This window comes from Scyliorhinus canicula, chromosome 20, assembly GCF_902713615.1.
Source record: "Scyliorhinus canicula chromosome 20, sScyCan1.1, whole genome shotgun sequence".
Lineage (NCBI taxonomy): Eukaryota > Metazoa > Chordata > Chondrichthyes > Carcharhiniformes > Scyliorhinidae > Scyliorhinus > Scyliorhinus canicula.
The window spans coordinates 2,781,595-2,809,288 of record NC_052165.1 but is presented as its reverse complement, the minus strand read 5'-3'; the positions used below and the strand labels follow the sequence as shown (position 1 = coordinate 2,809,288).

Genomic DNA, 27,694 nt, shown 5'->3' with positions numbered 1-27,694 from the left:
CATCGCAGCCAAAGACATACACATGTACAGAATTATCCAACATTTCTCTTTAAATATTACAAATATGTCTGCGTACATACATGTGCGCACGTGCGTGTGTGATTTCAAAGACTGAGTAACACTAATTAGCTTCACCTCCAACCAGCTGCATTGTCTGAGAACAGGGACAATGGACCAATGCCTCCATCTGCTCACGTTTCAGTGTTTCTATCATCTCCTAAGAGTAGTGGACAATGCACTCATCAACAGGTCATAGTATCTCATTAATCTGAATTTACTCATTGAGTCGGAATGCTCCACTCCAAACTCCAAAAATTGCAATCTCACCAATTCAAACAAATACACACGTGAACACAAGAAATACAAGCAGAAAGGGTAGCACGGTGGCGCAGTGAGTTAGCACTGCGGCCTCACGCCGCCGAGGTCCCAGGTTTGATCCCGGCTCTGGGGCACTGTCTGTGAGGAGTTCGCACATTCTCCCCGTGATTGTTGTGGGTTTCGCCCCCCACAACCCAAAGATGTGCAGGGTCTGCGAGAAGAGGTTTCTACACATCTCAGTTTTGAATGACCGGCCCTTTATCTTGTAGCTATGTCCCTTTGTTCGAGACTCTCCACTAGTGAAAACATCTCACCATCTACCCTGTCCAGTCACCTCAAATATAAGACAAGACTGACTGTTTCCGACATTTATTCTGAATTAGATGAATATGCACCAGTCACCAAAATGAAATAATCTTGCATACCTGTTGCATTGCTCACAGCGAGTTGGGATATGCTTTATAAAAATAATATATTATCAATAAATGCAAAGAGGAAGGGTGCCCGGAGCTAAGTGTGAAAGATGTGGTACCTCAAAGTGCAGACACATCATATCACCCATGATGTAGTTAAAGTAAAAAGATAAGCTAAAGTTACATTTGAAGGTGGAAAGGAAGTAAGCAGTGGGCGGCACGTTGGTTAGCACTGCTGCCTCACAGCTCCAGGGTCCCGGGTTCAATTCTGGCCTCGGGTGACTGTGGAGTTTGTGCTTTCTCCTTGTGTCTGCGTGGGTTTCCTCCGGGTGCTCTGGTTTCCTCCCACAATCCAAAGATGTACAGGTGAAGTAGATTGGCCATGCTAAATTGCCCCCAAACTGTCCAAGGGTTAGGTGGGGTTACAGGGATAGGGCGGGGATTGGATCTGTGTAGGGTGATCTTTCCAAGGGTTGGTGCAGACTCGATGGGTCGAATGGCCTCCTTCTGCACTGTAGGGATTCTATGATTCGATAGGTGAATCCCTGGCATGAAAGAGAGATGTAGAGATGGAGAGGAGAGAGATAGAAAATTATCTTTCTAACACTTCTCAAAACTGTCACAGGATATGCTCTTTTTTCACCTGCTACTTGGTTCTACTTTTTACTTTCTCCTTTCTCAATTCTTCTTACTCCGTTTCTCTTCTGCTAATTTCACTTTTTGTTTTGTTTCTCGGTGTCGTATCAAACCGAAAGGGGAACCTACCAGCACTACATGCCAATGGGTCATGGGGGCCACAGATTCCAATGGCGGGAGGAATTGAGACAAGTAGTTTCACTTTCTGATGGCAAAAGTCAGGTGGCGGTGAAGAAGGGATTTGTCCAGAGAAGGGGTAGTATGGGGAGAACGGCAGGGTGCTGAGAGGGAACTACGGTTTAAGGCAGGTTGCAGTAACCTACAATTCTGTTCCCAGGAGAAGTCAGTGGCACCTCAGTTTCCGAACGAACAAGCTCTTTCCTAGAATTGTGGGGAAGACTTTCTTCATCCAGTTCAATAGCCGAGTCTAGGCTTTGCCTAGGAACTACTTTTTGAAGTGTTAAAAGAATCCTATCCCTGCAATTCATCACAATTCCCGGTTAAGGCCAGCTACAGCTTTTTAAAGCATGGGTTGGATAAATGGGAGCAGTTATCATGAGAATGGGAGCAGTTATCATGAGAGCGAGAGCAGATAAAACTGGTAATAGAGGAGGGAGCAGAGCCTGAGGACCATAGAGGAAGATTTAGTTTCTCTCAACTTTTTTAATTTGAGAAGAACAGCATGCTGGGAGAATAATGAGGTCCAAGGTGGTTCAGAAGAAGTGGGAGATGAAGGTTTGATCACGCCAATTACTGGCAGGAGAGCCATTTTTGCCAATCATTACTGGCCAAGGAATTGATGTCCAAAGATAGACGCACTCGTATATGTAATGGGGATAGTGAAAATACTGCTAACTGGACAACAGATTGTGGACACATTTCAAAAAGGCAGTATCAATCCCCAAAACATATTCAAAGATGAGGGTTACTTGTCATAGAATAACAATGCATACACCTATTTTTAAGCAACATAAAATAGAGATTCAGTTTCTGCTATCTTTTGTTGTTAGAATTATGAAGTGTAAAATCCACAGGGAGAAAATACAATTAAATGAGAAATATTCCATAGAAATAGCACTGCAGTGATGTATGGTTTAAGAACTGAAATCAACATCCTCAAGAAAACTGGTGCAATGCTCTCAGCCTAGTTCAGAGTCAAACAATTTGCTTCGAGATGTACATACTCCCAACTGTACTATCAGAAAAAAGCAATTACTGTAAAGCTTTAATTTAACTACAAAGCAACCCTTAACCTCCTGAATAAACAAGAAATTGCACCTTCCTCTTTTAGGGATGGTCCAATAATCAAAACCTCTGAAAGGGAAATGGTAATTGGGAAGTATTTGGTGGTTTGGGATTTAGTGTTCAAATACTCCTCAGGATAGTGTCTTTGTCGACTAGAGACTTTGCCGTTGAAAACACAAAAAATAATTTATTCTAAATTGTAAACTTTAAAGAACCATTAGATTCAAACAAATAAAAACATTGTTAAACATGCTCAACACAGATAAAGCACAATATCTTCTTATTTATGACCAGTTTCTGTCCTGTCGCAATCTGACAGGAGCAATTCAAATGACAGCAAGAGGATTCTGCTTCAAACCTTCCAGATGTATACAACAGCAGAATAACTAATGAGCACTGTGGGATATCGGCAACTCAAAGACGTTCTCGCAAAATTAACAGCAACAACAGAGCGTCAGTGGAACGTGCACTTTGGAAGCTGGGTTTAACAGTTAAGGAAGCTGTACATAGTAATTAGGATTGATTGTACAGCAGAGTCTCGCAGAATTAAATATTACACCAGGAACCGAGTGAAGAGATTCATAAAGATTATTGTACCTATACGTGGACGGACTACTGAAGATTGAAGCAGAAATAGTTTAAGACAGGAAGTGGCCATTTAGTCGGCTTCACTCAATTTAGGCCCCGCTTGGAAGCCAAATTGACAATGTGGTTATCATGATTTCTTCCAGGTGGCATGGTGGCGCAGTGGTTAGCACTGCTGTCTCACGGCTCTGAGGATCCTGGTTCAATCCCGGCCCCGGGTCACTGTTCGTGTGGAGTTTGCACATTCTCCTCGTGTTTGTATGGGTCTCACCCCCACAACCCAAAGATGTGCAGGGTAGGTGGATTGGTCATGCTAAATTGCCCCTTAATTGGAAAAAAAAAAGAATTGGGTACTCTAAATTAAAAAAATGATTTCTTCCTTCAGTACTCTTGAAATTATCCTGTACCTTTTATGAATGTTATAATGAATTTGACACTGATTAGCATACGTGACCAACTTTTCTACATTGAATATGGAAAGCTTTCTCGAATCCATTTGATATGCTTATGTGTTCATATTGAAACCATGGCCTCAATTTACTTGCCGATTAAACTAATTTATATACACCAAGTATATTTCTGTACTCATTTTGATAACTGTTAAATCTCCACACCATCTTCTCAGTTCAAGTTTCTCTATCCTTTCATTGTACCCCAACTCATTTTGGGTATTACGTGGAATGTACAGGCCATGTGGTCCAGGTATCTATACAAATGTTTACACTCCACATGGGCCTCCTCCCATTCCCTTTACCTCACCTTTTCATCATACCTTTCTATTTATTTTTCACACACACTCATTTAGTTTCTTTTTGAAAGCAACTAAAGATTTGCCTCAATTACTTCCTGTGGTGGCAAACTCCAGATTCTAGCCACAGAGTAAAGATGTTTCTCCTTGGTTCCCCATTGCACTCATTAGTAATTATCTTGTATTAATAACCTCTCTTTTTGGATTGTTCCATAAATTGAAGCATTCGCCCCCGTCCAACCTATTCATAGTTTTAAAGACCTCTATTAGGTCACCTCTAAGTCTTCTCTTTACTAAACGAAAACCCCCAAATTCATCCAATCCTTCCCTCCTTGCTGTATCCTCTCAGTTCTAATACTATCCATAGAAATAATTCTTACAATTTTTCCAAAGCACGTCCTTTCTATAGTGTGGTGTGCACCATACTCTGGGAAGTACAGCCACAGCAATGTCCCATATAAGTTAAACATGACCTCATTTCCTTGCAATTCTATACCCTTAAAAATAAATCCCTGTTCTTATAATAGAATTTTGAATTGCATTGTTGACCTGTAATGCTGTTCTTAATGGTTTGCTGACTGCATCCAGAGGTCCCTTTGCTCATCTATCCCCAATCAGTTTCTTATTTTCATAAGATCATAAGAAATGGAAGGAATAGTCCATTTGGTCCATCAAGCATTCTCCACTGTTCAAGATCATCGCTACGATTGTGACCGTATCGATGCTGTTTCTGCATTTCCTACCAAAGTGCATTATACCACATTTCCTCTCGTTAAAGTTCATTTATCGCTGTACTGTACAATCTGCAATTTTTTCTGAGGTCTTGCCGTATGTTGCAGCTTACTCATTGGCCTGACATTTACATTTGTAGCAGCAAAATTGTCAGTGCTTGCTGCTATTACAACCGAGAAATGGACAGCTATTTCTGGCATCAGCAAATACATAGTTAAACAAGGAAATCCAGAAGTTGCTCTATGATTTCCGACTCATTAGTGTACGTTGAAGTCCTTGCAGAGTACTATCTTTAGAAGGTACTTGAACTACACAAACATGCATTTTTAAGCTGCAATGTAGTGTAAAAGCCCACCCAAACAGCTACAACATACTGAATGAGGTGTAACTGAGCTTTTAAACAGAGAAAACCCACTTCGGCCATGAAAAACTAATTTTACATTTATAAAATGTTAATTTTATACATACCAAAATTCATAGAATTTTAATATACTAAAAATTTTAACAATTATATTTCTATTGCTATCTTACTTCTATAAGTATGCCCCAATAAGTATGTCCCGTACCAGCCTCCCCGGACAGGCGCCGGAATGTGGCGACTAGGAGCTTTTCACAGTAACTTCATTGAAGCCTACTCGTGACAATAAGCGATTTTCAATTTTTCAATTTCAATCTTTGCTTTGTGAACAGTAAAGTCTATATAAAAAGTAATGAAAACCAGTGTAGTTTACTTCCCAGGTTAATGGCAAAACAATGCCCATGCTGGAAATCTGAAATAAAAACAAAGTGCCAGAAAAACTCAACAGGTCTGGCAGCATCTGTGGAGAGAGAAACAGAGTCAACGTTTCAAGTCATGTATGACTCTTCAGATGCATTGTGTATTTATTTGCCTCCCTGTTTGCTGTCTTAGAATTCTTCAATGTGATTAGCTGCTTTTATGTTGCTGAACACCTGGAAACCTCCTCGATTTAACTTCAGAATGAAACTGTTGGGGAGTGCTCACTCCAGTATTGACCACAAAATCGGAGCCATTATTGTAAATTATGAATAGTGATCCCAAGCATTGATCCTTGTTGAAGGCTACTTTCCATCTTCTTCTCGTCTGAATGACTGCCCCATTACTCCTCCCTAATCTCAGGTTATTTTTAGCCAAGTTACTATCCACTTTGGACTGTCAGAAGCAGAATTCCTTTTCACTTTGTTGCCTCATGGTCCAGCATATCCCTCACTCCAACATCATTATAACACTCAGCAAACAACATTGGTTCAATAGAGCAGCAGGTCAGGAGCTGGGCTGCCTTGCCTTGGATGCTGTCAAGCTTCTCGAGTGTTGTTGGAGTTGCACGCATCCAAGTGGACAATATTCCATCACACTCCTGACTTGTTCTTTGCAGATGATGGATAACTTTGGGAAATCAGAGCTACGTTTCTCCTCACAGAATACCCAAGTTCTGACCTGGTCTTGTATTTTTGGCTAGTCCAGCTTAGCTCCTGGTCAATAGTAACTCCCAGGGTCCTGCTGGTGAGGCATTCAGCAATAGAAATGTCATTCAAAGTCATGGGGAGATGGTTTCATTTTCTCTTGCTGTAGATGATCATTGCCTGGCATTTATGTGGCATAAATCTTATTTGCCACTTATTGGTGCAGGGTTGAAGGTTGTCTAGGTCTTGGTTCATGTGGGCATGAGCTGCTTCAGCATCTGATATCATCATCAAATATCCCAACTTCGGACCTTATGTTGGAGAGAAGGTCATTGAAATAGTTGAAGATGGTTGTGTCATAGACACAAAGCTGAGGAACTCGTGCAGTGTTGAGTTCAGACTGAGATGATTAGCCTTCAACAACCAGAAGCACTTTCCTTTGTGTTAGATATGACTCCAACCCAGTAGACAGCCCCTCAAACCTTTGTGGCAGTACCACCATGCTCAATGTGATATATTCGGATCACATCCAGCAGTACAAAACCTGGCATCTACAAGATTGTATGTCACCACCGTCTGTAACTTCAAGATGTCCCAGCATGTTCTTTACACTATTGGCAAGCCAAAAGAAAAAACCCTGGTTCAAAAAGGAGTGCAGGAGAACGTTCCATAGCAGTCCCAAGAAAACTTAAAAATGAGGTGCCAACCTGGTGAAGCTACAACACAGAAACATGAACATGCTAAACAGTGGATACAGCAGCCGATAGACACCACAACCATGGGATCAAATCAAAGCTTTGCATTCCTGCTATATTGTGGTGAATAATTAATAGGAAATGGAGGCTCCATGAAGATCCCAATTTTTGTCATGGTAGAGCCCAGTGCGTGAATACAAAAGACAAGACAAATTTTCAACCATCCATTCAGCCTCTATTCAGGTCCCGATCCTCACAGAAGCCTGTCTTCAGCCAATCCTATTCATTTTGCATGCGATCAAAAAGCCAACTGATACAGCAAAGATTAGGGTACTGAAAGCTTGTGTGTTTCATAGCGAGCTGCGCCTTGAGCCAAACTTTTCCACTACAACTACAATACTGGTATTGACCAACAAAATGGAAAATTACCTAAAGTATGCCCTGTCCGCAAAAAAGCAGAACAAATCCATTCAGGCAAATTACCACTCTATCTGCGTGCTGTTCATCAGCAAAGTGATCAAAACCGTTGTTAACAGTAATGCCGGGCGCCAGTTATTCATTAATAACCCGCTCACTGATGCTTTGTTTGTAATAACAGCTTATCAGTGCCTGTAACAAATCTGTACAACTGAGCAGGAGGTTAGCCAGCTAAGACGACTTTATGGCATTTATTTCATAGCCCTACACCAATACACCAATGATGGGAAACCTAGGCTAGTGAGTGGACTGCATGAGTGGCCCTCCTCCATCTCAGTGGTTGCAAAATTGAAATCTGGCATGTTCACTATTCATGGCCTCATGAATACAACTGAATATATTTATTACATATATATATATATATATATATATATATATATATAATATATATATATAAACACAAAGCCAGCCGGCTCGTGATGCGGAGCGGCGCCAACAGCAATGTGTTCAATATTGGTACTGGCTGAGGTTATTGATGAAGTACAATACAGCTACAACACTGGCATCTACCTGGCAATGGAAAATTGCCCATGTGTGTCCAGTAGACAAGAAGCAGGACAAATCCAATCCGGCCAAATACCGCCCCTTCAGCCCACTTTTGATCATCAGCAAAATGATGGAAGGAGTCATCAAGTGTTTTCAAGCAGCACTTACTCAGCAATAACCTGCTCATGGACACTCAGTTTGGGTTCCGGCAGGGTCACTCAACTCCTGACCTCATCACAACCTTGGTTGAAATATGGAAAAAAGAGCTAGCGGTGAGGTGAGAGTGACTGCCTTTGACATCAAGGCAACATTTGACCGAGTATGGCATCAAGGAGCTTGAGCTAAATTGGATTTAATGGGAATCAGGGGAAAACCCTCCGCTGGTTGGAGTCATACCTGACACAAAGGAAGATGGTTGGAAGTCATCACTGCAGGAATTCCTCAGGGTAGTATCTTAGGCCCAACCATCTTCAGCTGCTTCATCAATGACCTCCCTTCCATCATAAGGTCAGAAGTGGGAATGTTCGCAGATGATTGCACAATGTTCGGCACCATTCGTGACTCCTCAGATAATGAAGCAGTCCATGTCCAAATGCAGCAAGACCTGCACAATATCCAGGCTCGGGGCTGACAAGTGGCAAGTTACATTCGCGCCACACAAGTGCCAGACAAAGACCATCTCCTATAAGAGAGGGTCGAACCACCACCCCTTGACATTCAATGACATTACCATTGCTGAATTCCCCACAATCAACATCTTGAGGGGGGTTACCATTGACCAGAAACTGAACTGGACTAATCATATTAATACTGTGGCTACCAGAACAAGTCAAAAGCTAGGAATCCTACAGTGAGTAACACACCTCCTGAACCCCCAAAGCCTATCTACATCTGCAAGGCACAGGACATGAGTGCAATGGAATACTCTCCACTTGCCTGGACGAGTGTAGCTCCAACAACAGCCCGCTCGATTGCTCCCCCTTCCACAAACATTCAATTCCTCCACCACCGACTATGGCAGCCGTGTGCACCATCTACAAGATGCACTGCAGGAACTCACCAAGTTTCTTTAGGCAGCATCTCCCAAACCCATGACCAGTACCATCTAGAAGAGCAGCAGATACCTGGGAACATCACCAACTGGAGGTTCCTCTCCAAGTTACTCACCACCCTGATTTGGAAATGTTTCTCCGTTCCTTCACCATCGCTGGGTCAAAATCCTGGAACTCCCTAACAGCACTGTGGGTGAACCTAGACCTCTGGGGACTGCAGCGGTTCAGAAAGACAGCACACCAACACCTTCTCAAGGGCAACTGGGGATGGACAATAAATGCTGGCCTAACCAGCGACGTCCACAAGACCCCATCTTCTCAACCTTGTCCCTCACCTGAGGTGTGGTGATCCTCAGGTTAAACAACCACCAGTCGGCTCTCAAAGGGGAGAGCAGTCTATGGTCCTCTGGGACTGTGGTAATATTTAGAATTTAGTGTTGCTATTCAGCAAAATGTCAATGCTTGTACAGACCATGTGACTAGAATCTGGAGTGCTTTTTTTCTGCTAAGTACTCATCTTCATTTTGTGTGCTGTGTAAAAGCAGTCCAGTGCACTGCCTTCTTTAGTTACCATTTGTTTTTTGTAAAAGGATGATGAGAGGAGGCTTTGTGAAGGATTTCAGGACATTGACATGTCATTTAAAGCAATTGAAATGCCTTTGTGAATCACACCCTAAATAACAGGATCCAAGGCAATCATAAATAATTGAGTCATCATGTGCATTAAGAACTTTGTGAAATTATGACCAAATCCTTGCTACAGACAAGTTTCCACTTGCATAGCAACATGAGGGAGCTTAGGGTTTCATTTTTTTGATATCAGGTATCACTACAAAAAGTCACTTAAAACAAGTCACTAATCTTCTACTTTCTCCCGAAACCTAACAATAGAAAACACCAAACGTGATACAATCTCAGTCATTCATAAAATAGCCCGACAATGGAGTTACTGACTTTCCCTCCTTTGTTGACAATGGGCAATAAACATGCATTAGATCTTTCAAGGAGTTAGAGCAGTAGATGATTGTATGGAGATTTAAGACTTCAACTTCTACCTCAAAATATACTCAAAATAATGCACTAGACAGCTATAAAGGCATGCAGTCAAAACTCAAGGCCTGCTACAATTGTAAGTTTGTCTAGTCGAAGATCACTCTAATTTACATACATACTGACTACACCAGCTGACTTTTTATCAAGGCAACAGTGATGTAATCAGTGTATCTCACCATTCTTTAGGCCTTTGCCCACCCAGGTGTGTTGGGACCAAACTTTTCACAATATACATTAACCATCTGGAAGAAGGAACTGAGGGCAATGTTAATAGAATCATAGAATTTATAGTGCAGGAGGCCATTCGGTCCATCGAGTCTGCGTCGGCCCTTGGAAAGAGCACCCTACATAAGCCATGCCTGCACCCGATCCCCGTAACACAGTAACCCCACCTAACGTTTAGGACTCTTTTTCTTTTCCTTTTATAAAAAATTTAAAGTACCTAATTATTTTTTCTCAAATTAAGGGGTAATTTAGCGTGGCCAATCGCCTAAACTGCACATCTTTGGGTTGTGGGGGTGAAACCCACGCAGTCATGGGAGAATGTGCAAACTCCACACAAACAGTGACCCGGGGCCAGGATCCAACCAGGGTCCTCAGCGCCGTAGGCAGCAGTGCTAACCATTGCCATCATGCCGCCAACGTTTTGGATTCTAAGGGGCAATTTAGCATGGCTGGTCCACCAAACCTGCACATAATTGGACTGTGGGAGGAAACCGGAGCATCCTGAGGAAATCCATGCAGACACGGGGAGATAATGCAAACTCCACAGAGACTCAGCCGAGGCTGGAATTGAACCCGGGTCCTTGGAGCCGAGAGGCAGCAGTGCTAACCACAGTGCCCCCGTGCCGCCCTGTTGCTAAGTTTGCAGAAGATAAAAAGATTTGCAGAATGACAGGTGGTATTGAGGAAGCAGGGGCTGCAGAAGGATTCGGACAGGCAAGAAGAGTGGGCAAAGAAGTGGCAAATGGAATACAATGTGGAATCGTGAGAGGTTATGCACTTTGGTAGGGAAGAATGGAGGCACAGACTGTTTTCTAAATGGGAAAAGGTTCAGGAAATCAGAAGCACACAGGAACTTCGGAGTCCTAGTTCAGGATTCTCTTAAGGTTAAGGAGCAGGTTTAGTTGGGAAGGCAAACGCAGTGTCAGCATTCATGGAGAGAGGGCTAGAATACAAGAGGAGGGATGTGCTTCTGAGGTTGTACAAGTCTCTAGTCAGACCCCATTTGGAGTATTGCTTTGGGCCCTGTATCTAAGGAAGGATGTGCTGGCCTTGAAAAGGGTCCAGTGGAGGTTCACAAGAATGATCCCTGGAATGAAGAACTTGTCTTCTGAGGAACGGTTGAGGACTCTGGGTCTGTACTCGTTGGAATTTAGAAGGATGTGGGGGGATTTTATTGAAACCCACAGGATACTGCGAGGCCTGGATAGAGTGGACATGAAGAGGATCTCCAGACTAAAAGGACGATCCTTTAAAACAGAGATGAGGAGGAATTTCTTCAGCCAGAGGGTGGTGAATCTGTGGAACTCTGTCGCAGAAGGCTGTGGAGGCCGAATCACTGAGTGTCTTTAAGACACCTGAGGAAGGAGCAGTGCTCCGAAAGCTCGTGTTTGAAACAAACCAGTTGGACTTTAACCTGGTGTTGTAAGACTTCTTACTGTGCTCACCCCAGTCCAACGCCGGCATCTCCACATCATGTCATTTAGACAGAGATAGATAGATTATTGATTAATAAGGAGATCAGGGGTTATAAGGAGAAGGCAGGAGAAGGGGATGAGAAAAATATCAGCCATGATTGAATGACAGAGCAGACTCAATGGGCCGAATGGCCTAATTCTGATTCTATGTCTTGTGGTCAAAGAGATCAACATGCTATACCTACCTTGGACACCAGGAATTTCACACAGTCTACATGTCCCTCGCAGATTGCTGACAGGAGTGCTGTGTAACCATGTCTATCTGGAGCCTGTGAATCAGAGAAACAGGAGGGATAAAATATTGTTGAAAAACTGATCACTTATTAACGCTGTGAATGCAAGTAAATTATAATACTGCACAAGTTGAAGGAAATCTCTTTTGTACAACTCTTGAAATGATATGTTCTCAAATTGGTGTCTATCAGGGATGTGTACTGAACTTTCCACTGTAAAATGTAATGGAGAATTATATACCAAGTTTTGAGTGAAATCAGGAAGCACTGCTCACATACAGGGCAGAAATTGCGAACCCACTCCCATTGAATGACTGTACATGCTAGGTCAATTGAAATTTTCACTGAAATCGATGGATTGTGTGATTAGGGAAGGGTATCAAAGGATGTGCAGAAAAGCAAATAAATGGGGTTGAGGTACAGATCACCGATAATGAAATTAAATGGCAGAATCAAGAGGTGAGTGAAGGAAGTAAATGCTGGAAACATTCGAGGACAGAAAGCTATTATTACAGGTCAGTGATCTTTCATTGGAATTAGGTCACAGAGCTGAAAATTTAATTCTGTTCCCCTCTCTCCAGGTGCTGCCTGAATTGCTGAGTATTTGCAGCATTTTCTGTTTGGTTTCGCATTTCTAGCATTTGCTGTATTTCACTCGTGTTGAGCGGTGAAATTGTCCACTCCTGTTCTTGCCTCCACTAGCAGTAAAGTAACTTCAGGTTCAGTCACTGTTCACAATTACAAGCTAAAATGTATTCTAGCCAGCTTCAATTAGAAGATCAATAAAATTAGATAAAGGGGGGGGGTACCAATTAGATGTAATATTCAAACTGATGTGCAAAGGGGCAATAATCATTTGATGGGCTGCGGGACGATGAGTTGATATAGGCAGTGACATGCACAGTAGTGATATCACGGGACTCAATCCAGTGGCTGCAGCGAATGCTCTGGGGACATGGGTTCAAATTTAAAGTCAATTATTAAATCAGGAGTTAAAAGCTATTCTAACAGCTATCACATTATCAATTGTCAGAAAATAAATCTCCATCTGGTTCTCTAATGTCCTTAACCTGGTCTGGCCGAAATGCTACTCTAGACCCACAGCAACATTGTTGACTCTTGACTGCCCTCTGAAATGCCCAGCAAACCACTCAGTTGCATCAAACCACTTCAAAGTCTAAAAGGAATGAAAATGGACAGACCACCTGGCATTGACTCAAGCACCAGAAACAATAATGGCAAACCCAGCCCTGTCAACCCTACATCTCCTCATGAACATCTGGCTGCTTGTGCTAATATTAGGAGAGCTGCCCCACAGACTTATTAAGCAGCAGCTTGACAATGTTTCTAAGGTATGATTCCATGAGAATGACAATGCCAGACACGATCATCACCATACCACTTGCAGAACAGACCCAGCAGAGGCGGTGGTACAGTGGTTATATAGTCTGGACAGCTGCCCTGGGAGTTCTCAACTTTGATTCCAGACCCCATGCAGTCTCATGACATCAGGCCCAACATGGGCAGGGAATCCTCCTGCTGACTAGTACCTACCATGCTTACCGTGTGATGAATCAGTTCTCTTCCGTGTTGAACGTCAATTTGAAGAAGCATTGCTGGTGGCTAGAGCACAGAGTTTACTCTAGGTGGCTGATTTCAATGTCTAATAGCGCCACTACCGACTAAGCTGGCCGAGTCTTAAAGCACATAGCAGCTAGACTGGGTCTGCGGCAGGCGGTGAGAACACCAAGATGCAGAAGCTATTTGTTTAACTTTGTCCTCTCCAGTTTACTTGTTGCAGGTCCACCTGTCCATGACAGTATTGCTAGGAGTGACCACTGCACAATCATTGTGGAGACCAGGTTAATGGTAAAAACTGGGCGGCAAGGACAAGTTGGGCCGAAGGGCCTGTTGCCATGCTGCAAACCTCTATGACACAAAGTCTCACCTACACATGAGGGTTATGTCCAATTGTATGGTGTGGCACTACCATTGTGTTCGATGGGATAGATTTCGAACAGATAGCACAATTCAAAACTGGGTACCAATGAGATACTGTGGGCCATCAGCTGCTGCAGAATTGTATACACCCCCAATCTGTAACCTTATACCCCCGCCCCCTTACCATTTTTACAAAGCCAAATGATCAACCCTGGTTCGATGAAGAGTGCAGGAGAGCATGCCTGGAGCAAGACCAGGAATATCGTAAAAATGAGGGGTCAATTTGCTGAAGCTACAACGCAGGACTAGTTGCATATTAAACAGCGGAAGCAGCATAAAAAATACACAGAGTTACAACCAACAGATCAGATCTAAGCTGTGCACTTCTATCACAATGGTAGCAGTCAATTAAACAACTAGCAGGAGAAGGCTCCACAAATATCCCCTTCCTTAAAGACGGGCAAGCCAGCACATCAGTGCAAAAGATAAAGCTGAAGCATTTGCAAGAACCTTCTGTGAGAAATGCCGAATGATCCACCTCGGCATCTTCAAGGTCTCCGGTATCACTAGATGCCAGCCTTCAGCCAATATGATTCACTCCACATGGTATCAAGAAACTGCTAAAGGCACTGGACACTGCAAAGGCTTTGGGCCCTTAAACATTCACTTCCTCCAGTGCCGATGCACAGTGGCAGCCTATGTACCAACAACAAGATACATTGCAGGGACTCACCAAGGCTCCTTGGGCAGCAAGCACAAGGGAAGACCACTAGCTGCAACTACCAAATATAATCGCCATTCTTTCACTGTCGCTCAGTTGAAATTCTGGAACTCCCTCCCTAACAGCACTGTGGGTGTACCTACACCACAGGGACTGCAGCGGTTTAAGGTGGTACCTCTCCACCAGGTAAATTTGGGATAAGCAATAGATGCCTAGGCAGTGAAACCCACATCCCATAAATTAATAAAAAATAGGTAAAATTGCCCGGGTATACCCTGTACACATGATGCAGGACAAATCCAACTGGCCAATTATCACCCAATCAGTCCACTCTTGATAATCACCAAAGATGACAGTGCAATCAAGCAGCACTTCCTCAGTAACAACCTGCTCACTGGCACTCATTGTGACTGCTTCATTACAGTCTTGATCCAAAAGGACAAAAGAGCTCAGAGTAGAGCTGAAAGTGACTGCCCAGGACAGCAAGACAGCCTTTGACCGAGCATAGCATCAAGGAGTTCTAACAAAAAGGGAACTACGGAAAACTCTCCACTGGTTGGAGTCATACCTAGCACAAAGCAAAATGGTTGCAATTGTTGTCAATCATTCCAGCTCCAGGATATCACCACGTGTTCCTCACAGTAGCTCCCTAGGCCTAACCATCTTCAGCTGCGTCACCAATGATCTTCCCTCTATCCTCAGCTCAGAAGTGGGGATGTTCGTTGATGATGCACAATGTTTAGCACCATTTGCCACTCCTCAGATACTGAAGCAGCCTTTGTCAATGTGCAGCAAGATGTGGACAATAATCAGGCTTGGACTCAGTAGCAGGTAACATTTGGGACATACAAGTGCTAGGCAATGACTAACTGCAGCAAAAGAGAATCTTACCAACTATCCTTAACATTCAATGGCATTACCATTGCTGAATCCCCCACTACCAGAATTCTGAGGTTACCATTGTCACAAACTGAATTGGACTATCCATACAAATACTGTGGTTACAAGAGCAAGTAAGAGGCTTGGAATTCGACAGAGTAACCCACCTCCTTAACCCAACACCCCCCCACAGCCTGTCTACCATCTACAAGGCTCATGTTAGGTGTATAATGCAATATTCTTCACTTGCCTGGATGAGTGCACCTTCAACAAAAGAGGCTCGTCACCATCCAGGACAAAGCAGCCCACTTGATTGGCACCCCATCCACCACCATCAACATTTACGTCATTCCGCACTAATGCACAGGGCCATGTGTACTATTTACAAGATTGCACTGCAGTAACTCACCAATCCTCCTTCAACAGCTCCTTCCAAACCTGCAACTTCCATAACTTACAAGGACAAGGGCAGCTGATTCATGGGGACACAGACTCTACCTGCAGGTTCCTCTCCTGACATCCCTTCCCTTCCCTTGGGGCTGCACGGTAGAACACGTGGCTAGCACTGTGGCTTCACAGCACCAGGGTCCCAGGTTCAATTCCCCACTGGGGCACTGTCTGTGTGGAGTCTGCACGTTCTCCCCGTGTACGCGTGGGTTTCCTCCGGGTGCTCCAGTTTCCTCCCACAGTCCAAAGATGTGCAGGTTAGGTGGATTGGCCATGCTAAATTGCCCGTAGTGTTGGTTGAGTGGGTTACTGGGTTATGGGGGTAGGGTGGTGTGGGCTTGGGTAGGGTGCTCTTTCCAAGAGCCGGTGCAGACTCGATGGGCCGAATGGCCTCCTTCCGCACTGTAAATTCTATGAATCCCACCAGGGCAGATGGTGGAATTTGAATTCAATAAAAAACTCTGGAATTAAAAGTCTAATGATGACCATGAAACCATTGTTGATCGTCATAAAAACCCATCTGGCTCACTAATGTCCTTTAGGGAAGGAAATCTGCCGTCCTTACCCGGTCTGGCCTACATGTGACTCCAGATCCACAGCAATGTGATTGACTCTTAAATGTCCTCAGGGATGGACAATAAATACTGGCCCAGCCAGCGACGCCCACATCCCATAAATAAATGAAATCGTATTGTGGTATTCCAAGTCCCTGTTATCACCTCCTTAATTTTTTTTTTATAAATTTAGATTACCCAATTATTTTTTCCACTTAAGGGGCAATTTAGCGTGGCCAATCCACCTACTCTGCACATTTTTGGGTTGTGGGGGCGAAACCCACGCAGACACGGGGAGAATGTGCAAACTCCACACGGACAGTGACCCAGAGCCGGGATCGAACCTGGGACCTCAGCGCCGTGAGGCGGTTGTGCTAACCACTAGGCCACCGTGCTGCCCATCACCTCCTTAATAACAGATTCAAGTATATATCGTATTGCTGATGTCAAAGTAACTTGTCTATATAGTTCTGTTTTCTCTAATTCTTTTCTTGAACAGCAGTATTCATTTTATATCTTTGAATCCAGAATTTGCTCTAGAATTCAGGTAGATCAAAATCAATGCAGACATATTATAATTGTTTATAATTATCTGATTAAAAACGGGTTAAAGGGATATGGGGAACAGGTAGGGAGGTGGATTTGGGACCATGATCTGATTGAATGGCGGTGGAGGCTCGAGGGGCTGAATTGCCCACTTCGGCTCCTAATTCCTATATTTTATCCAGGTGTGAAAATCGGCTAATAACCCAATGCAGTGACATTACCAAGTCTTTTTTTATCGCATCAAGTTTTGCTGTGAAAACTGCCTCATCAGGTGCTAATGCTTTATAATGTATTCTTCAAACTACAAGACACAATTCATCTATGAAAGGCTAGGGATAATCAATTAACTGTTTTTTAAAAAGCATCAATTTTTAACAGCAAGAAGGCCATTCAGCCCCTCTAATATTCAATTATTCATAGTCGATCCATATTTTAACTCCATTTATATGCATTGGTTACAAACCCTTACTACTCTTGCCGAACAAATATTTATCAACTTTAGTTTTGTAATCGACTTGTCTCTACAATATTTTGGGGGAAAGAGGGTTTCAGAATTTCCATTACCACTTGTGTGAAGAGGGGCATTCTGACATCCCTTCCCTTCCCTTGGGGCTGCACGGTAGAACACGTGGCTAGCACTGTGGCTTCACAGCGCCAGGATCCCAGGTTCAATTCCCCACTGGGGCACTGTCTGTGTGGAGTCTGCACGTTCTCCCCGTGTACGCGTGGGTTTCCTCCGGGTGCTCCGGTTTCCTCCCACAGTCCAAAGACGTGCAGGTTAGGTGGATTGGCCATGCTAAATTGCCCGTAGTGACCAAAAAGGTTAGGAGGGGTTATTGGGTTACGGGGATAGGGTGGAAGTGAGGGCTTAAGTGGGTCGGTGCACTGGTGCCGAATGGCCTCCTTCTGCACAGTATGTTCGATGTTCTATAAACATCTCCCCCCGAAAGCCGTCTTTGTAATTAAAATAATTCACCATCATTATGTCAAAACAGTGGATGAATCATGTAGCTCTTTAGGTGGACTTGGTACGAAACGCTTAAAATGATCACATCGAGGCTCATGCTGGTGCTATCCCATTGTGTGCCTTTTACATTCAATGCAAATATACTCCACACTGCCAGAACATCATAGAAATCATGACTCATCAGTTTTAATTTAAAACGGTGTCTGCAATGCAGCAATACAATGTACTATTTTGGCCTAACATAGCTTCCTGTTTAAAATCATAGACATATTGCAACAAAGGAAGCAGTCAGCCAGCTCATCTCATCTAAGGTAGCTCTGATGCTGGAGCTTCCTACTCTAATCAGAACACAAGAAATAGGAGCTGGACTAGGGCATTTGGCCCTTTGAGCCTGCTCTGCTATTCGACAGACTCTACCTCTTCCCGCAGTGTCCCCTTATTGTTTAATTTCTTTAGTACCCAAAAGATATAATGACCTTCGTCTTAAACCTACTAAATAACTCAACATTTACAGCTCACTGGGGGACCAAATACCAAAGATTTGAGTAACATTAACTGGTCTATAATTTCCTGGTACATCCCTTTCCCATAGAGTAAAGAACTCTTGGCACCTTCCACACCTTCAGCATCACAAAGCAAATTTTCCAATCTACAATATAGGTAGGCACCCTGGTCAGAAATTCAGAGGCACTTTGCCACAATTTTATGGCTATTGAAATGAATATGGACAACGCACACCTAAATTTCTGGTCATGTGCTTCTGGCAGACAGACTGAAAATCAGCTCTCCTGCCCGATCATAAACATTTTTGGAAAATTTTGCTTACAGCCTCAGTCAGCTTCTATCCAAACTTCTGTATCGAGGTTACATACCATTTAGGTCTGGCAACTTCATCCTTTAATTTAATTAACTTTTTAAATATGCATTTTGAGTATGAAACGATGTTGGTCATTAACATTTGTGTATTATTTGAGGATTTTAATGAACTATATCCAGTGCTCTATCCAAACGCTGAGAACAGAAGGTGGGCAGGAAGGTGTGTGGTGAGGGATGTGAAGGAATCCCAACCGTGCAAAATGCCTGACAGGGTATTTGTTTTAAATAAATTCGAAATACATTTTAATAATGTAGAATCCAATGAAAATTGGAAATCATTTGAAAACTGGAAAAACATCTGAACACTTAAATCAGAATAAAAAGGTACAGAAAGACTGACAACCACGACAGGAGTATTTGTTTAAAGAAGGATGGCCAGACCAACCACTTCCATCATGACCCTTGACAGAGACATTCAGATTATTGCCATGTATCTAACTCACGTTAATCTCTGCTCCCATGTGAATCAGGAACTCCAGAACCTCAAGCTGACCACAATCTGCTGCAAAGTGAATGGCCTTCCGACCAGCTACTTCTACCGTGGTCACATCTATACCCTGAAGAAAGAAAATGCAAATAAAATGGCATTAAAAAGAGCAGAAGCAAAATATTCAGAATTTATAAATGCCATTCAAAAATATAAGCACAAGAACATAGAAAGAAACCCCAGTAAACTCTCTTATAGTTCAGCTGATCAGTGAAATCAAATTGACTCAAATGCCTCAATGTACATTAATAATTCCAGGCAGAAGGGTAAATGCTGCACATTACAGAACACCTGCAAGGTATGCCTTCAAATATAAATAATAAAATAATGGCTGTTAAAATAAAATTGTTATTCTGGAGAGCTGCAAGATATCTGCACTGATTTAAAAAAAAACCTCCCAGTACCTTATCACCATTGACAGAATAGTTGCTACTCAAGAAGTCATCCACAGTGGCTATAACCTAAATGATCTCCTGGTGTCATAAAACCAAGTTTGGGGCAGCACGGTGGCCTAGTGGTTAGCACAACCGCCTCACGGCGCTGAGGTCCCAGGTTCGATCCCGGCTCTGGGTCACTGTCTGTGTGGAGTTTGCACATTCTCCCCGTGTCTGCGTGGGTTTCGCCCCCACAACCCAAAAATGTGCAGAGTAGGTGGATTGGCCACGCAAAATTGCCCCTTAATTGGAAAAAATAATTGGGTACTCTAAATTTTAAGAAAGAAAAAATAAAATAAATAAAACCAAGTTTGACTCCCAAGTATCCTTTTATCCTCCCTCAACCTCAGTATTCCTTAATTTTTGGCGATTTCAAGCACCTCATCTCCTTTTATGCCTTCTCCTCCAAATTCACTTCCCTCCCATCCTTAAATCTCCATTTTATTCCCTTACGCATGCTCACTCTCTCAAACTACTTCCCAGGTACTTCCAAGATTTTGATCACTGCTGCACCATCTCTGTCCATTTCCTCACAACCCTAAACACACACGTTCCTCCCCCTTTCAATTAACTTCCTTCTGCAGCTACTGAACATAGGACATAGAACACACAGTGCAGAAGGAGGGCATTTGGCCCATCGAGTCCGCATCGACCCATTTAAGCCCTCACTTCCACCCTCTCTCCATAACTCCGAACCTTTTTTGGTCACGAAGAGCAATTTGTCATGGCCAATCCACCTAACCTGCACGTCTTTGGACTGTGGGAGGAAACCGGAGCACCCGGAGGAAACCCACGCAGACACGGGAAGAACGGGCAAACTCCGCACAGACAGTGACCCAGCGGGGAATCGAACCTGGGACCCTGGCGCTATGAAGCTACAGTGGTATCCACTTGTGCTCCGTACTGCACAAAATAATCTTAGAAACTGTTTAATCTTATGCACAGCACTCGCCACAATATCACCAACAGCTCATGTACACTAACCACTTTCTCAGCTCCAATATCAATGCCTTCAGCCCAGTGAAAGCTTCATCCCTCATCCTGGTCAATTCTGTTTTGCCCACTTTTAATTCATCAAGTCCAAGATGTGTACGTACACATGACCATTTCTGTTGCAAAATAGGCAAAACAATCCATTGCCAGAATGAGCTCAGCTGTCCACCACAAGATCTGGTTTAACCAGGTTAAGCACCATCTTAAATAGAAACATGCACAGAAAAAAGGGGTAAGCCATTCCCTCTTGAAATCACACAGGGGTTTTGGTCTCAACTATTTTCTGTGGTACCAAATTCCACAGATTCACCATTTTTTGGGTGAAGAAATTTTGCCTCATCTCAGTTCTAAAAGGTTTACCCCTTATCCTCAAACTATGACCCTTTGTGAAGACAGAAGTACAAATTTAATTCTTCAGCCATTTATTTGATCCCGGTTATAAATTCTCCTGTTTCTGACTGTAAGTGGCCCACATTCATTTTTGTCAATCTTTTTCTTTTTACAAATGTTCCCGGCTAGCTTACTTTCAAACTCTATTTTTTCCCTTCTTAATCACCCCCTTGGTCCGCTTTTGCTGGATGCTGCTGTTAATTTATATGCTTCTTCCTTGAATCCACTACTCTCTCTAATTTCCCTTGTAAGCCATAGTTTGGCCACAGTTCCCTTTCTGCTCTTGCGCCAAATAGGAATACCAACTTTTGGAGTTCACCTATCCATTCCTTGAATGCTGCCATTGCTTGCCCACTGTCCTTCCTTTCAGTAATGTTTCCCAGTCTCTCATAGCCAGCTCATGCCTCATACCATCATGGTTACCTTTATTGAGATTCAGGACCCTAGTCTCGGATCTATCATATTATGGTCATTCATCCCCAAGGGTTCTCTCACCATCAGATTGTAAACTAATCCTTTCTCATTGCACCACACCCAGCCCAAGTTGGTGTTCCCTTGTTGGTTCCTCAATGTATTGGTCAAGAAAACCATCCCGTACACACTCCAAAAATTTCTCCTCTATTGAACTGTGACTAGATTGACTCACAATCTATATGCAGATTAAAGTCACCCATAATCACAGCTGTTCCTTCATCACATGCATCTCTGATTTCCTGTCTAATGCTATTCCCAACATTACAACTGCAGTTTGATGGTCTGTATACCACCCTATGAATGATTTTTTGCCCATTGCTTTTTCTCAACTCGACCCACACAAACCCCACATCATCTGAGCTAATATCTTTCCTCAATATTGTATAAATATCTACTTTAATCAACTATGCAACTCCGCCTTCTTTTCCTTTCTGCTTGTCCTTCCTAAAAATTGATTAGCCCTCAAGGTTTAGTTCCCATCCTCAGTCACCTTGGAGCCATGTTTCTTCCCCCACCGCCCTAAGGAGATCAGTCTCGATCCTGCCCAGGTGTAACCCATCCAGTTTGCATTGGTCCCACCTCCGCCAGAATCAGTCCCAATGCCCCAGGAATCTGAACCACGCCCCCCCCCCCCCCCCAACCATCTTTTCAGCCACGTATTCATCTGATATATCCTGCAATTTCTACTCTAACTAGCACATGGCACTAGTAGTAATCCTGAGATAACTACCATTGAGGCTCTACTTTTTAAACTTGCTTCCTAGCTCCCGATATTCGACTTTTAGGACCTCATCCCTTTTTTAAATCTGTGTTGTCGGTACCAACATGTACCATGACCACTGGCTATTCACCCTCCCCCTTCAGAATGTCCTGCAAACACTGAGACATCCTTGACCCTAGCACCAAGGAGGCAACATACCATCCTGGAGTCTCTTTTGCAGCCACAGAAACGTCTATCGATTCCCCTCATAATTGAATCCCATATGACTATTGCATTTCCACACCTTTTGCTCCTGCTTCTGCGCAGCAGAGCCAACCGTTGTGCTACAAATTTGGCTGCTGCTGCTGTTATCCCGAGAGGCCATTTTCCTCAACAGTGTCCAAAACAGTATATCTGTTTTGCAGGGGAATAGCCACAGGAGATTCCTGCACTGCCTAGTCCTGTTGCTCTGCCTGGTGGTCACACATTCCCTTATTGCCTGTGGAGTCTGAGCCTGCGATGTGACCACCTCTCTATGCTTGCTATCCAAGATACTCTCCGCCCTCGCAGATGTTCCAGTGTCCCCAGCCGCCGCTCCAGCTCCGAAACCCGGGCTTCCAGGAGCTGCAGCTGGAGGCATTTCCTGCACACATGCTGGTCCCAGCAACTGGAAACCTTCCTGCTCTCCCACATGGAGTAAGAGCAGACCACGCCTTGGAGCTCTGCTGCCATGTCTTACTCCTTAATTGATCCTTTTAATATCAAACAATGTCAACTGGGGCCCTCCCTCTCTGCTCTTTGTTATTGTAGAATATATTTCTTACAATGAATTACAGAATGATGTCTCAACAATTATAACCAACAGTAGTACTAAGTACCTACCCAGCTGTACTCAGGAGTTGGAAGCCTGCACTCCGCTTTTTACAGTCTTTTAACCACCTGGTTCTGCTCTTAGATTCACCTTTTCTTTATCCTCCTAGCTTTGTTCCCTAACTGTTGCCTTATTTAGTTATTTAAATTTCAGTCCAAAGGTGGGTGAGGACCCAGAGCCTCATGCTCCCTTTATTCTCCACTCCAAGAGTGTCTCTCGCAAGTCTGGTGTTCTCCATTGCCGAAAGCAGAGTTTCTGTTGAAACTGGCCACTGTGCTTGGATCATCTGGAGGTCCAAGGTAACTCCCAGACTCACTTTCTCTCTTCCCTTATTTTCCATCCTCACCTCCAACAAGCACAAGAAGCTTTTGAATATATCACCAATATGGAGATCATTTGTTCAGCTGTAACTACTGCTTTACTTCTCCCTTTGCCGAACTGGCTAAAACGTTTCCCCAATCTTGCTCCCACCCTAACCCTAAACCTGCTGTCCCTAGTTTCTCCATCTTTTCCATGGCTTCCCGAAGTTCTTTTCAATCCTATTCCCAGTATTTTTAAGATGCTGTATAAGTACATATCGTTGGACTTGTAGGAGTTACGCATTTATAATTGCTGTTCCTTCAGGATCAACGTAGGTCAGTGAGGAGTGATTGACGAATGGAACACGGTCTGGGATATGATGTGGGCAGTAATATTTTGGATAAACTGAAATTTATGGGCAGTAGCAGATGGAAGGCAGATCAAGACATCGCTGGAGTAAATAAAGCTGTGGGCAGAAAAAAACCAAAATGACCGTTTCAGTTGTAGATGGCATGAGGTTGGTGCGGAGGCGGACAGTTGTGGAAGATGGTAGAACATAGAACATTACAGCGCAGTACGGGCCCTTCGGCCCTCGATGTTGCACCAACCTGTGAAACCATCTGAAGCCTATCTGACCTACACTATTCCATTTTCATCCATATGTCTATCCAGTGACCACTTAAATGCCCTTAAAGTTGGCAAGTCTACTACTGTTGCAGGCAGGGCGTTCCACACCCCTACTACTCTCTGAGTAAAGAAACTGCCTCTGACATCTGTCCTATATCTACCACCCCTCAATTTAAAGCTATGTCCCCTCGTATTGGTCATCATCATCCGAGGAAAGAGACTCTCACTGTCCACCCTATCTAACCCTCTAACTATCTTATATGTCTCTATTAAGTCACCACTCAGCCTTCTCCTCTCTAACGAAAACAACCTCAAGTCCCTGAGCCTTTCCTCATAAGACCTTCCCTCCATACCAGGCAACATCCTAGTAAATCTCCTCTGAACCCTTTCCAAAGCTTCCACATCCTTCCTATAATGTGGTGATCAGAACTGCACGCAGTACTCCAGGAACGGCCGCACCAGAGTTATGTACAACTGCAGCATGTCCTTGTGGCTCCGAAACTCAATCTCCCGATTGATAAAGGCTAGCATACCATATGCCTTCTTAACAGCCCTATTAACTTGGGTGGCAACTTTCAGGGATTTATGTACCTGGATGCCGAGATCTCTCTGTTCATCTACACTATCAAGAATCTTGCCATTAGCCCAGTACTCTGCATTCCTGTTACTCCTTCCAAAGTGAACCACCTCACACTTTTCCGTATTAAACTCCATCTGCCACCTCTCAGCCCAGCTCTGCAGCTTATCTATGTCCCTCTGTATCCTATAACATCCTTCAGCACTATCCAGTGGTCTGTGATAGAGAATTGTCTCGACAATTTACAAAATATTTTGAATCCTTGATCTTTATGACCACTAAAACTGAAATTCCACAGCATGTCTGAAAACAGGAAGTCATGCAGAATATCTTTACTCCTTCCAAAAGCAATAGGTGGTGTAACTTCCCCACTTCCTCTCTGTTCCAAATGACACAGAATCCTTATAACCTTCTCATATTTAAACTTGGGACCTCTTGATCTGACATGAAATGCTTTACAGGCATTAAATCATAAATGATCTTGTGTTGTTGCCCATTGCCGGTTAGGCTCAGTGGGCTTGGCAGCTGGTTTGTGATGCAGAGCGAGGCCAGCAGCGTGGGTTCAGGTTCCCATACCGGCCGAGGTTTCCATGAAGGCCCCGCCTTCTCAACCTTGCCCCTCGCCAGAGGTGTGGTGATCCTCAGGTTAAATCACCACCAGCCAGCTCTCCCTTTCAAAGGAGAAAGCAGCCTATGGTTGCTGGGACGATGGTGATTTTACCTTTTTACCTCTAGCAAGTCAGAGATGTTTACAGCATGGAAACAGCCCCTTCGGCCCAGCTTGCCCATGCTGCCCAGTTTCTATCACTAAGCTAGTCTCACTTGCCCGCATTTGGCCCATATCCCTCTATACCCACCCTGCCCATGTAACTGTCTAACTGCTTTTTTTGGTTAAATTTAGAGATCCCAATTCATTTTTTCCAATTAAAGGGCAATTTAGCGTGGCCAATCCACCTACCCTGCACATCTTTGGGTTGTGGGGGCTAAACCCACGCAAACACAAGGATAATGTGCAAACTCCACACGGACAGTCACCCAGAGCCGGGATCGAACCTGGGACCTCGGCGCCGTGAGGCAGCAATGCTAACCACTGCACCACCCCTCTAAGTGCTTTTTAAAAGACAAAAACATACCCACCTCTACCACTGCCTTTGGCAGCCCGATCCAGATGCTCAACACATTGTGTGTGAAGAAATTGCCCATCTGGTTTCTTTTGCATATCTCTCCTCTCACCTTAAACCTATGCCCTCTAGTTCTAGACTCCTCTGCCTTTGGGTAAAGATGTTCTAACAGGCCAAAAGCATTCTACCATTCAAAAAAAAACATTATAAAAGAGATGAACAATGCATTATCTGGACTGTCTAAGACTATAAAGCCTCATTGCTTAGATATAGTGAGGAAAATTAAAAGGAAGTTGTTTATTCAAATCAAGAAGTTAATTGCTGAGAGATTATCTATGGTCCTTTGTAGATTATGTTTAATTAGTCACTTATTTTGAAAACAGGAAAATATAATGTTCCTTTTTAAATGCTCGTCAGTATCTCTTGCTAGGTCACTGCAATGCAATAGAAACTGATGAACCACAGTTATGGCCGCAGCATTATTGAATCACTGAATTGTTATGTTAAAGGAGCTGACTACTTAGTCCAAAGTGTCTGCACCGACTATCTGAATGAGCAATTCACTAATGCCATTCACCTCCCCGCCCCTTCCCCAACTTCTCCCCACAATCTTCTTCAGATAACATTCAATTCCATTTTGAATGCTTCAGTTAAACCTGCCTCCACCACACTCGGACAGTGCATTCCAGACCTTGACCACTCACTGCGCGAAACCGTTTTCTCTCATGTCGCTTTTTGTTGTTTCACTTCAAATCTGGGCCCTCTTGCCCTTGATCCTTTCACCAGTGGGAAAAGTATAATCCTATCTTCTCTGTCCAGATCTCTCATTATTTTGTAAACGATATCAAATCTCTTCCTCGCCTTCTTTCCTCCTTGGCAAACAGTCCCAACTTCTCAAATCTATCTTCATAACTGAAGTTTTCCAACCCTGGAACCATTCTCCAATGCCTCCACATCCTTCCTAACGTGTGGCAGCCTAAACTGACAAGTTCAACGTAACCTCCATCTTTTGAAAGTCCACGTACACCACATCAACCACATTTTCCTTACCACCCTTTTACCTCTGCAAAAAACTCCAGCAAGTTAAACAAGCTTTCCCCGAAGCAAATCCTTGCTCCATTATTAACCTGTATTTTATCACCTGACTAGTAATTTTGCCCCCAAATCATTGTTTCTAAAAGTTTTGCCATCCCAAAAGTTAAACGGACTCGTCTGTAGTGGAAGGGCTCATCTTTATGCCCGTTTTTGAACAAGGGTATAACATTTTCAATTCTCCAGTCTTCGAGAGTCTCGGAAAGACTGAACAAATATGGCCAATGCCTCCACAATTACCACTCACTTCTCTCGGTACCCTTAGATGCATCTCATTCGGCCCTGGTACCTTATCTATGAAGGCAGCCTATCTAATTGTCCGAATTACTCTCCCTTTTACCGTGGCCTGGTTAGACATGCAAAATATTCACTTAATACCTCAGATATGCCCTCTGTCTCGATGTGCAAATTCCCTTTTTGGCTCTGAATTGGTCTTGTTCCTCTTTTACCACCCTTTCACTATTTATATATCGATAGAAAACTTTAGGATTCCCTTTCATACGGACAACCAATCTCATTTCATATTCTTAGCTTCTCTTATCTGCTTTTTCACATCTCCTCTGAATCTTCCAGGTCAGCCTGGTTCTCAATTCTATTTTTTACCAAAATCTGTCAGAAGCATTGTTCTCAGCCCAACCCTTCCGATACAAAGTCGGCAGTCCTTAAATATTCGCTTAATGACACTTGATCGACTGGGCCCACCTCATTCCCAGTGCTTCCTTTCTCATTGGACTGTTTGAGGCACATGTATTAATTTTAGTTAAAAAAACTTACATACTCTTGCACAATACAGGCAAACATAAATATATATTGTTGCAGGAAGGTCTTGCCTCACAAATTTGATTAAATTCTTTGAGGAAGTGACGAGAAGAGTTGATGAAGGTAGTGCAGTGGATGTGGTG

The 27,694-nt window shown here is 43.4% G+C and overlaps 1 protein-coding gene across 1 annotated transcript in view; it reads right to left on the bottom strand.

The window, feature by feature from the left end:
• mtpn (myotrophin) overlaps positions 1 to 27,694 on the bottom strand; it is a 74,495-nt gene that overhangs the window by 6,437 nt on the left and 40,364 nt on the right. The window contains exons 2-3 of the mRNA XM_038780597.1: positions 19,170 to 19,283; positions 11,748 to 11,831 (exon numbers count right to left, since the gene is read on the bottom strand). Coding sequence (XP_038636525.1) covers positions 11,748 to 11,831; positions 19,170 to 19,283 — 198 coding nt within the window. The remainder of the gene's footprint in view (positions 1 to 11,747; positions 11,832 to 19,169; positions 19,284 to 27,694) is intronic.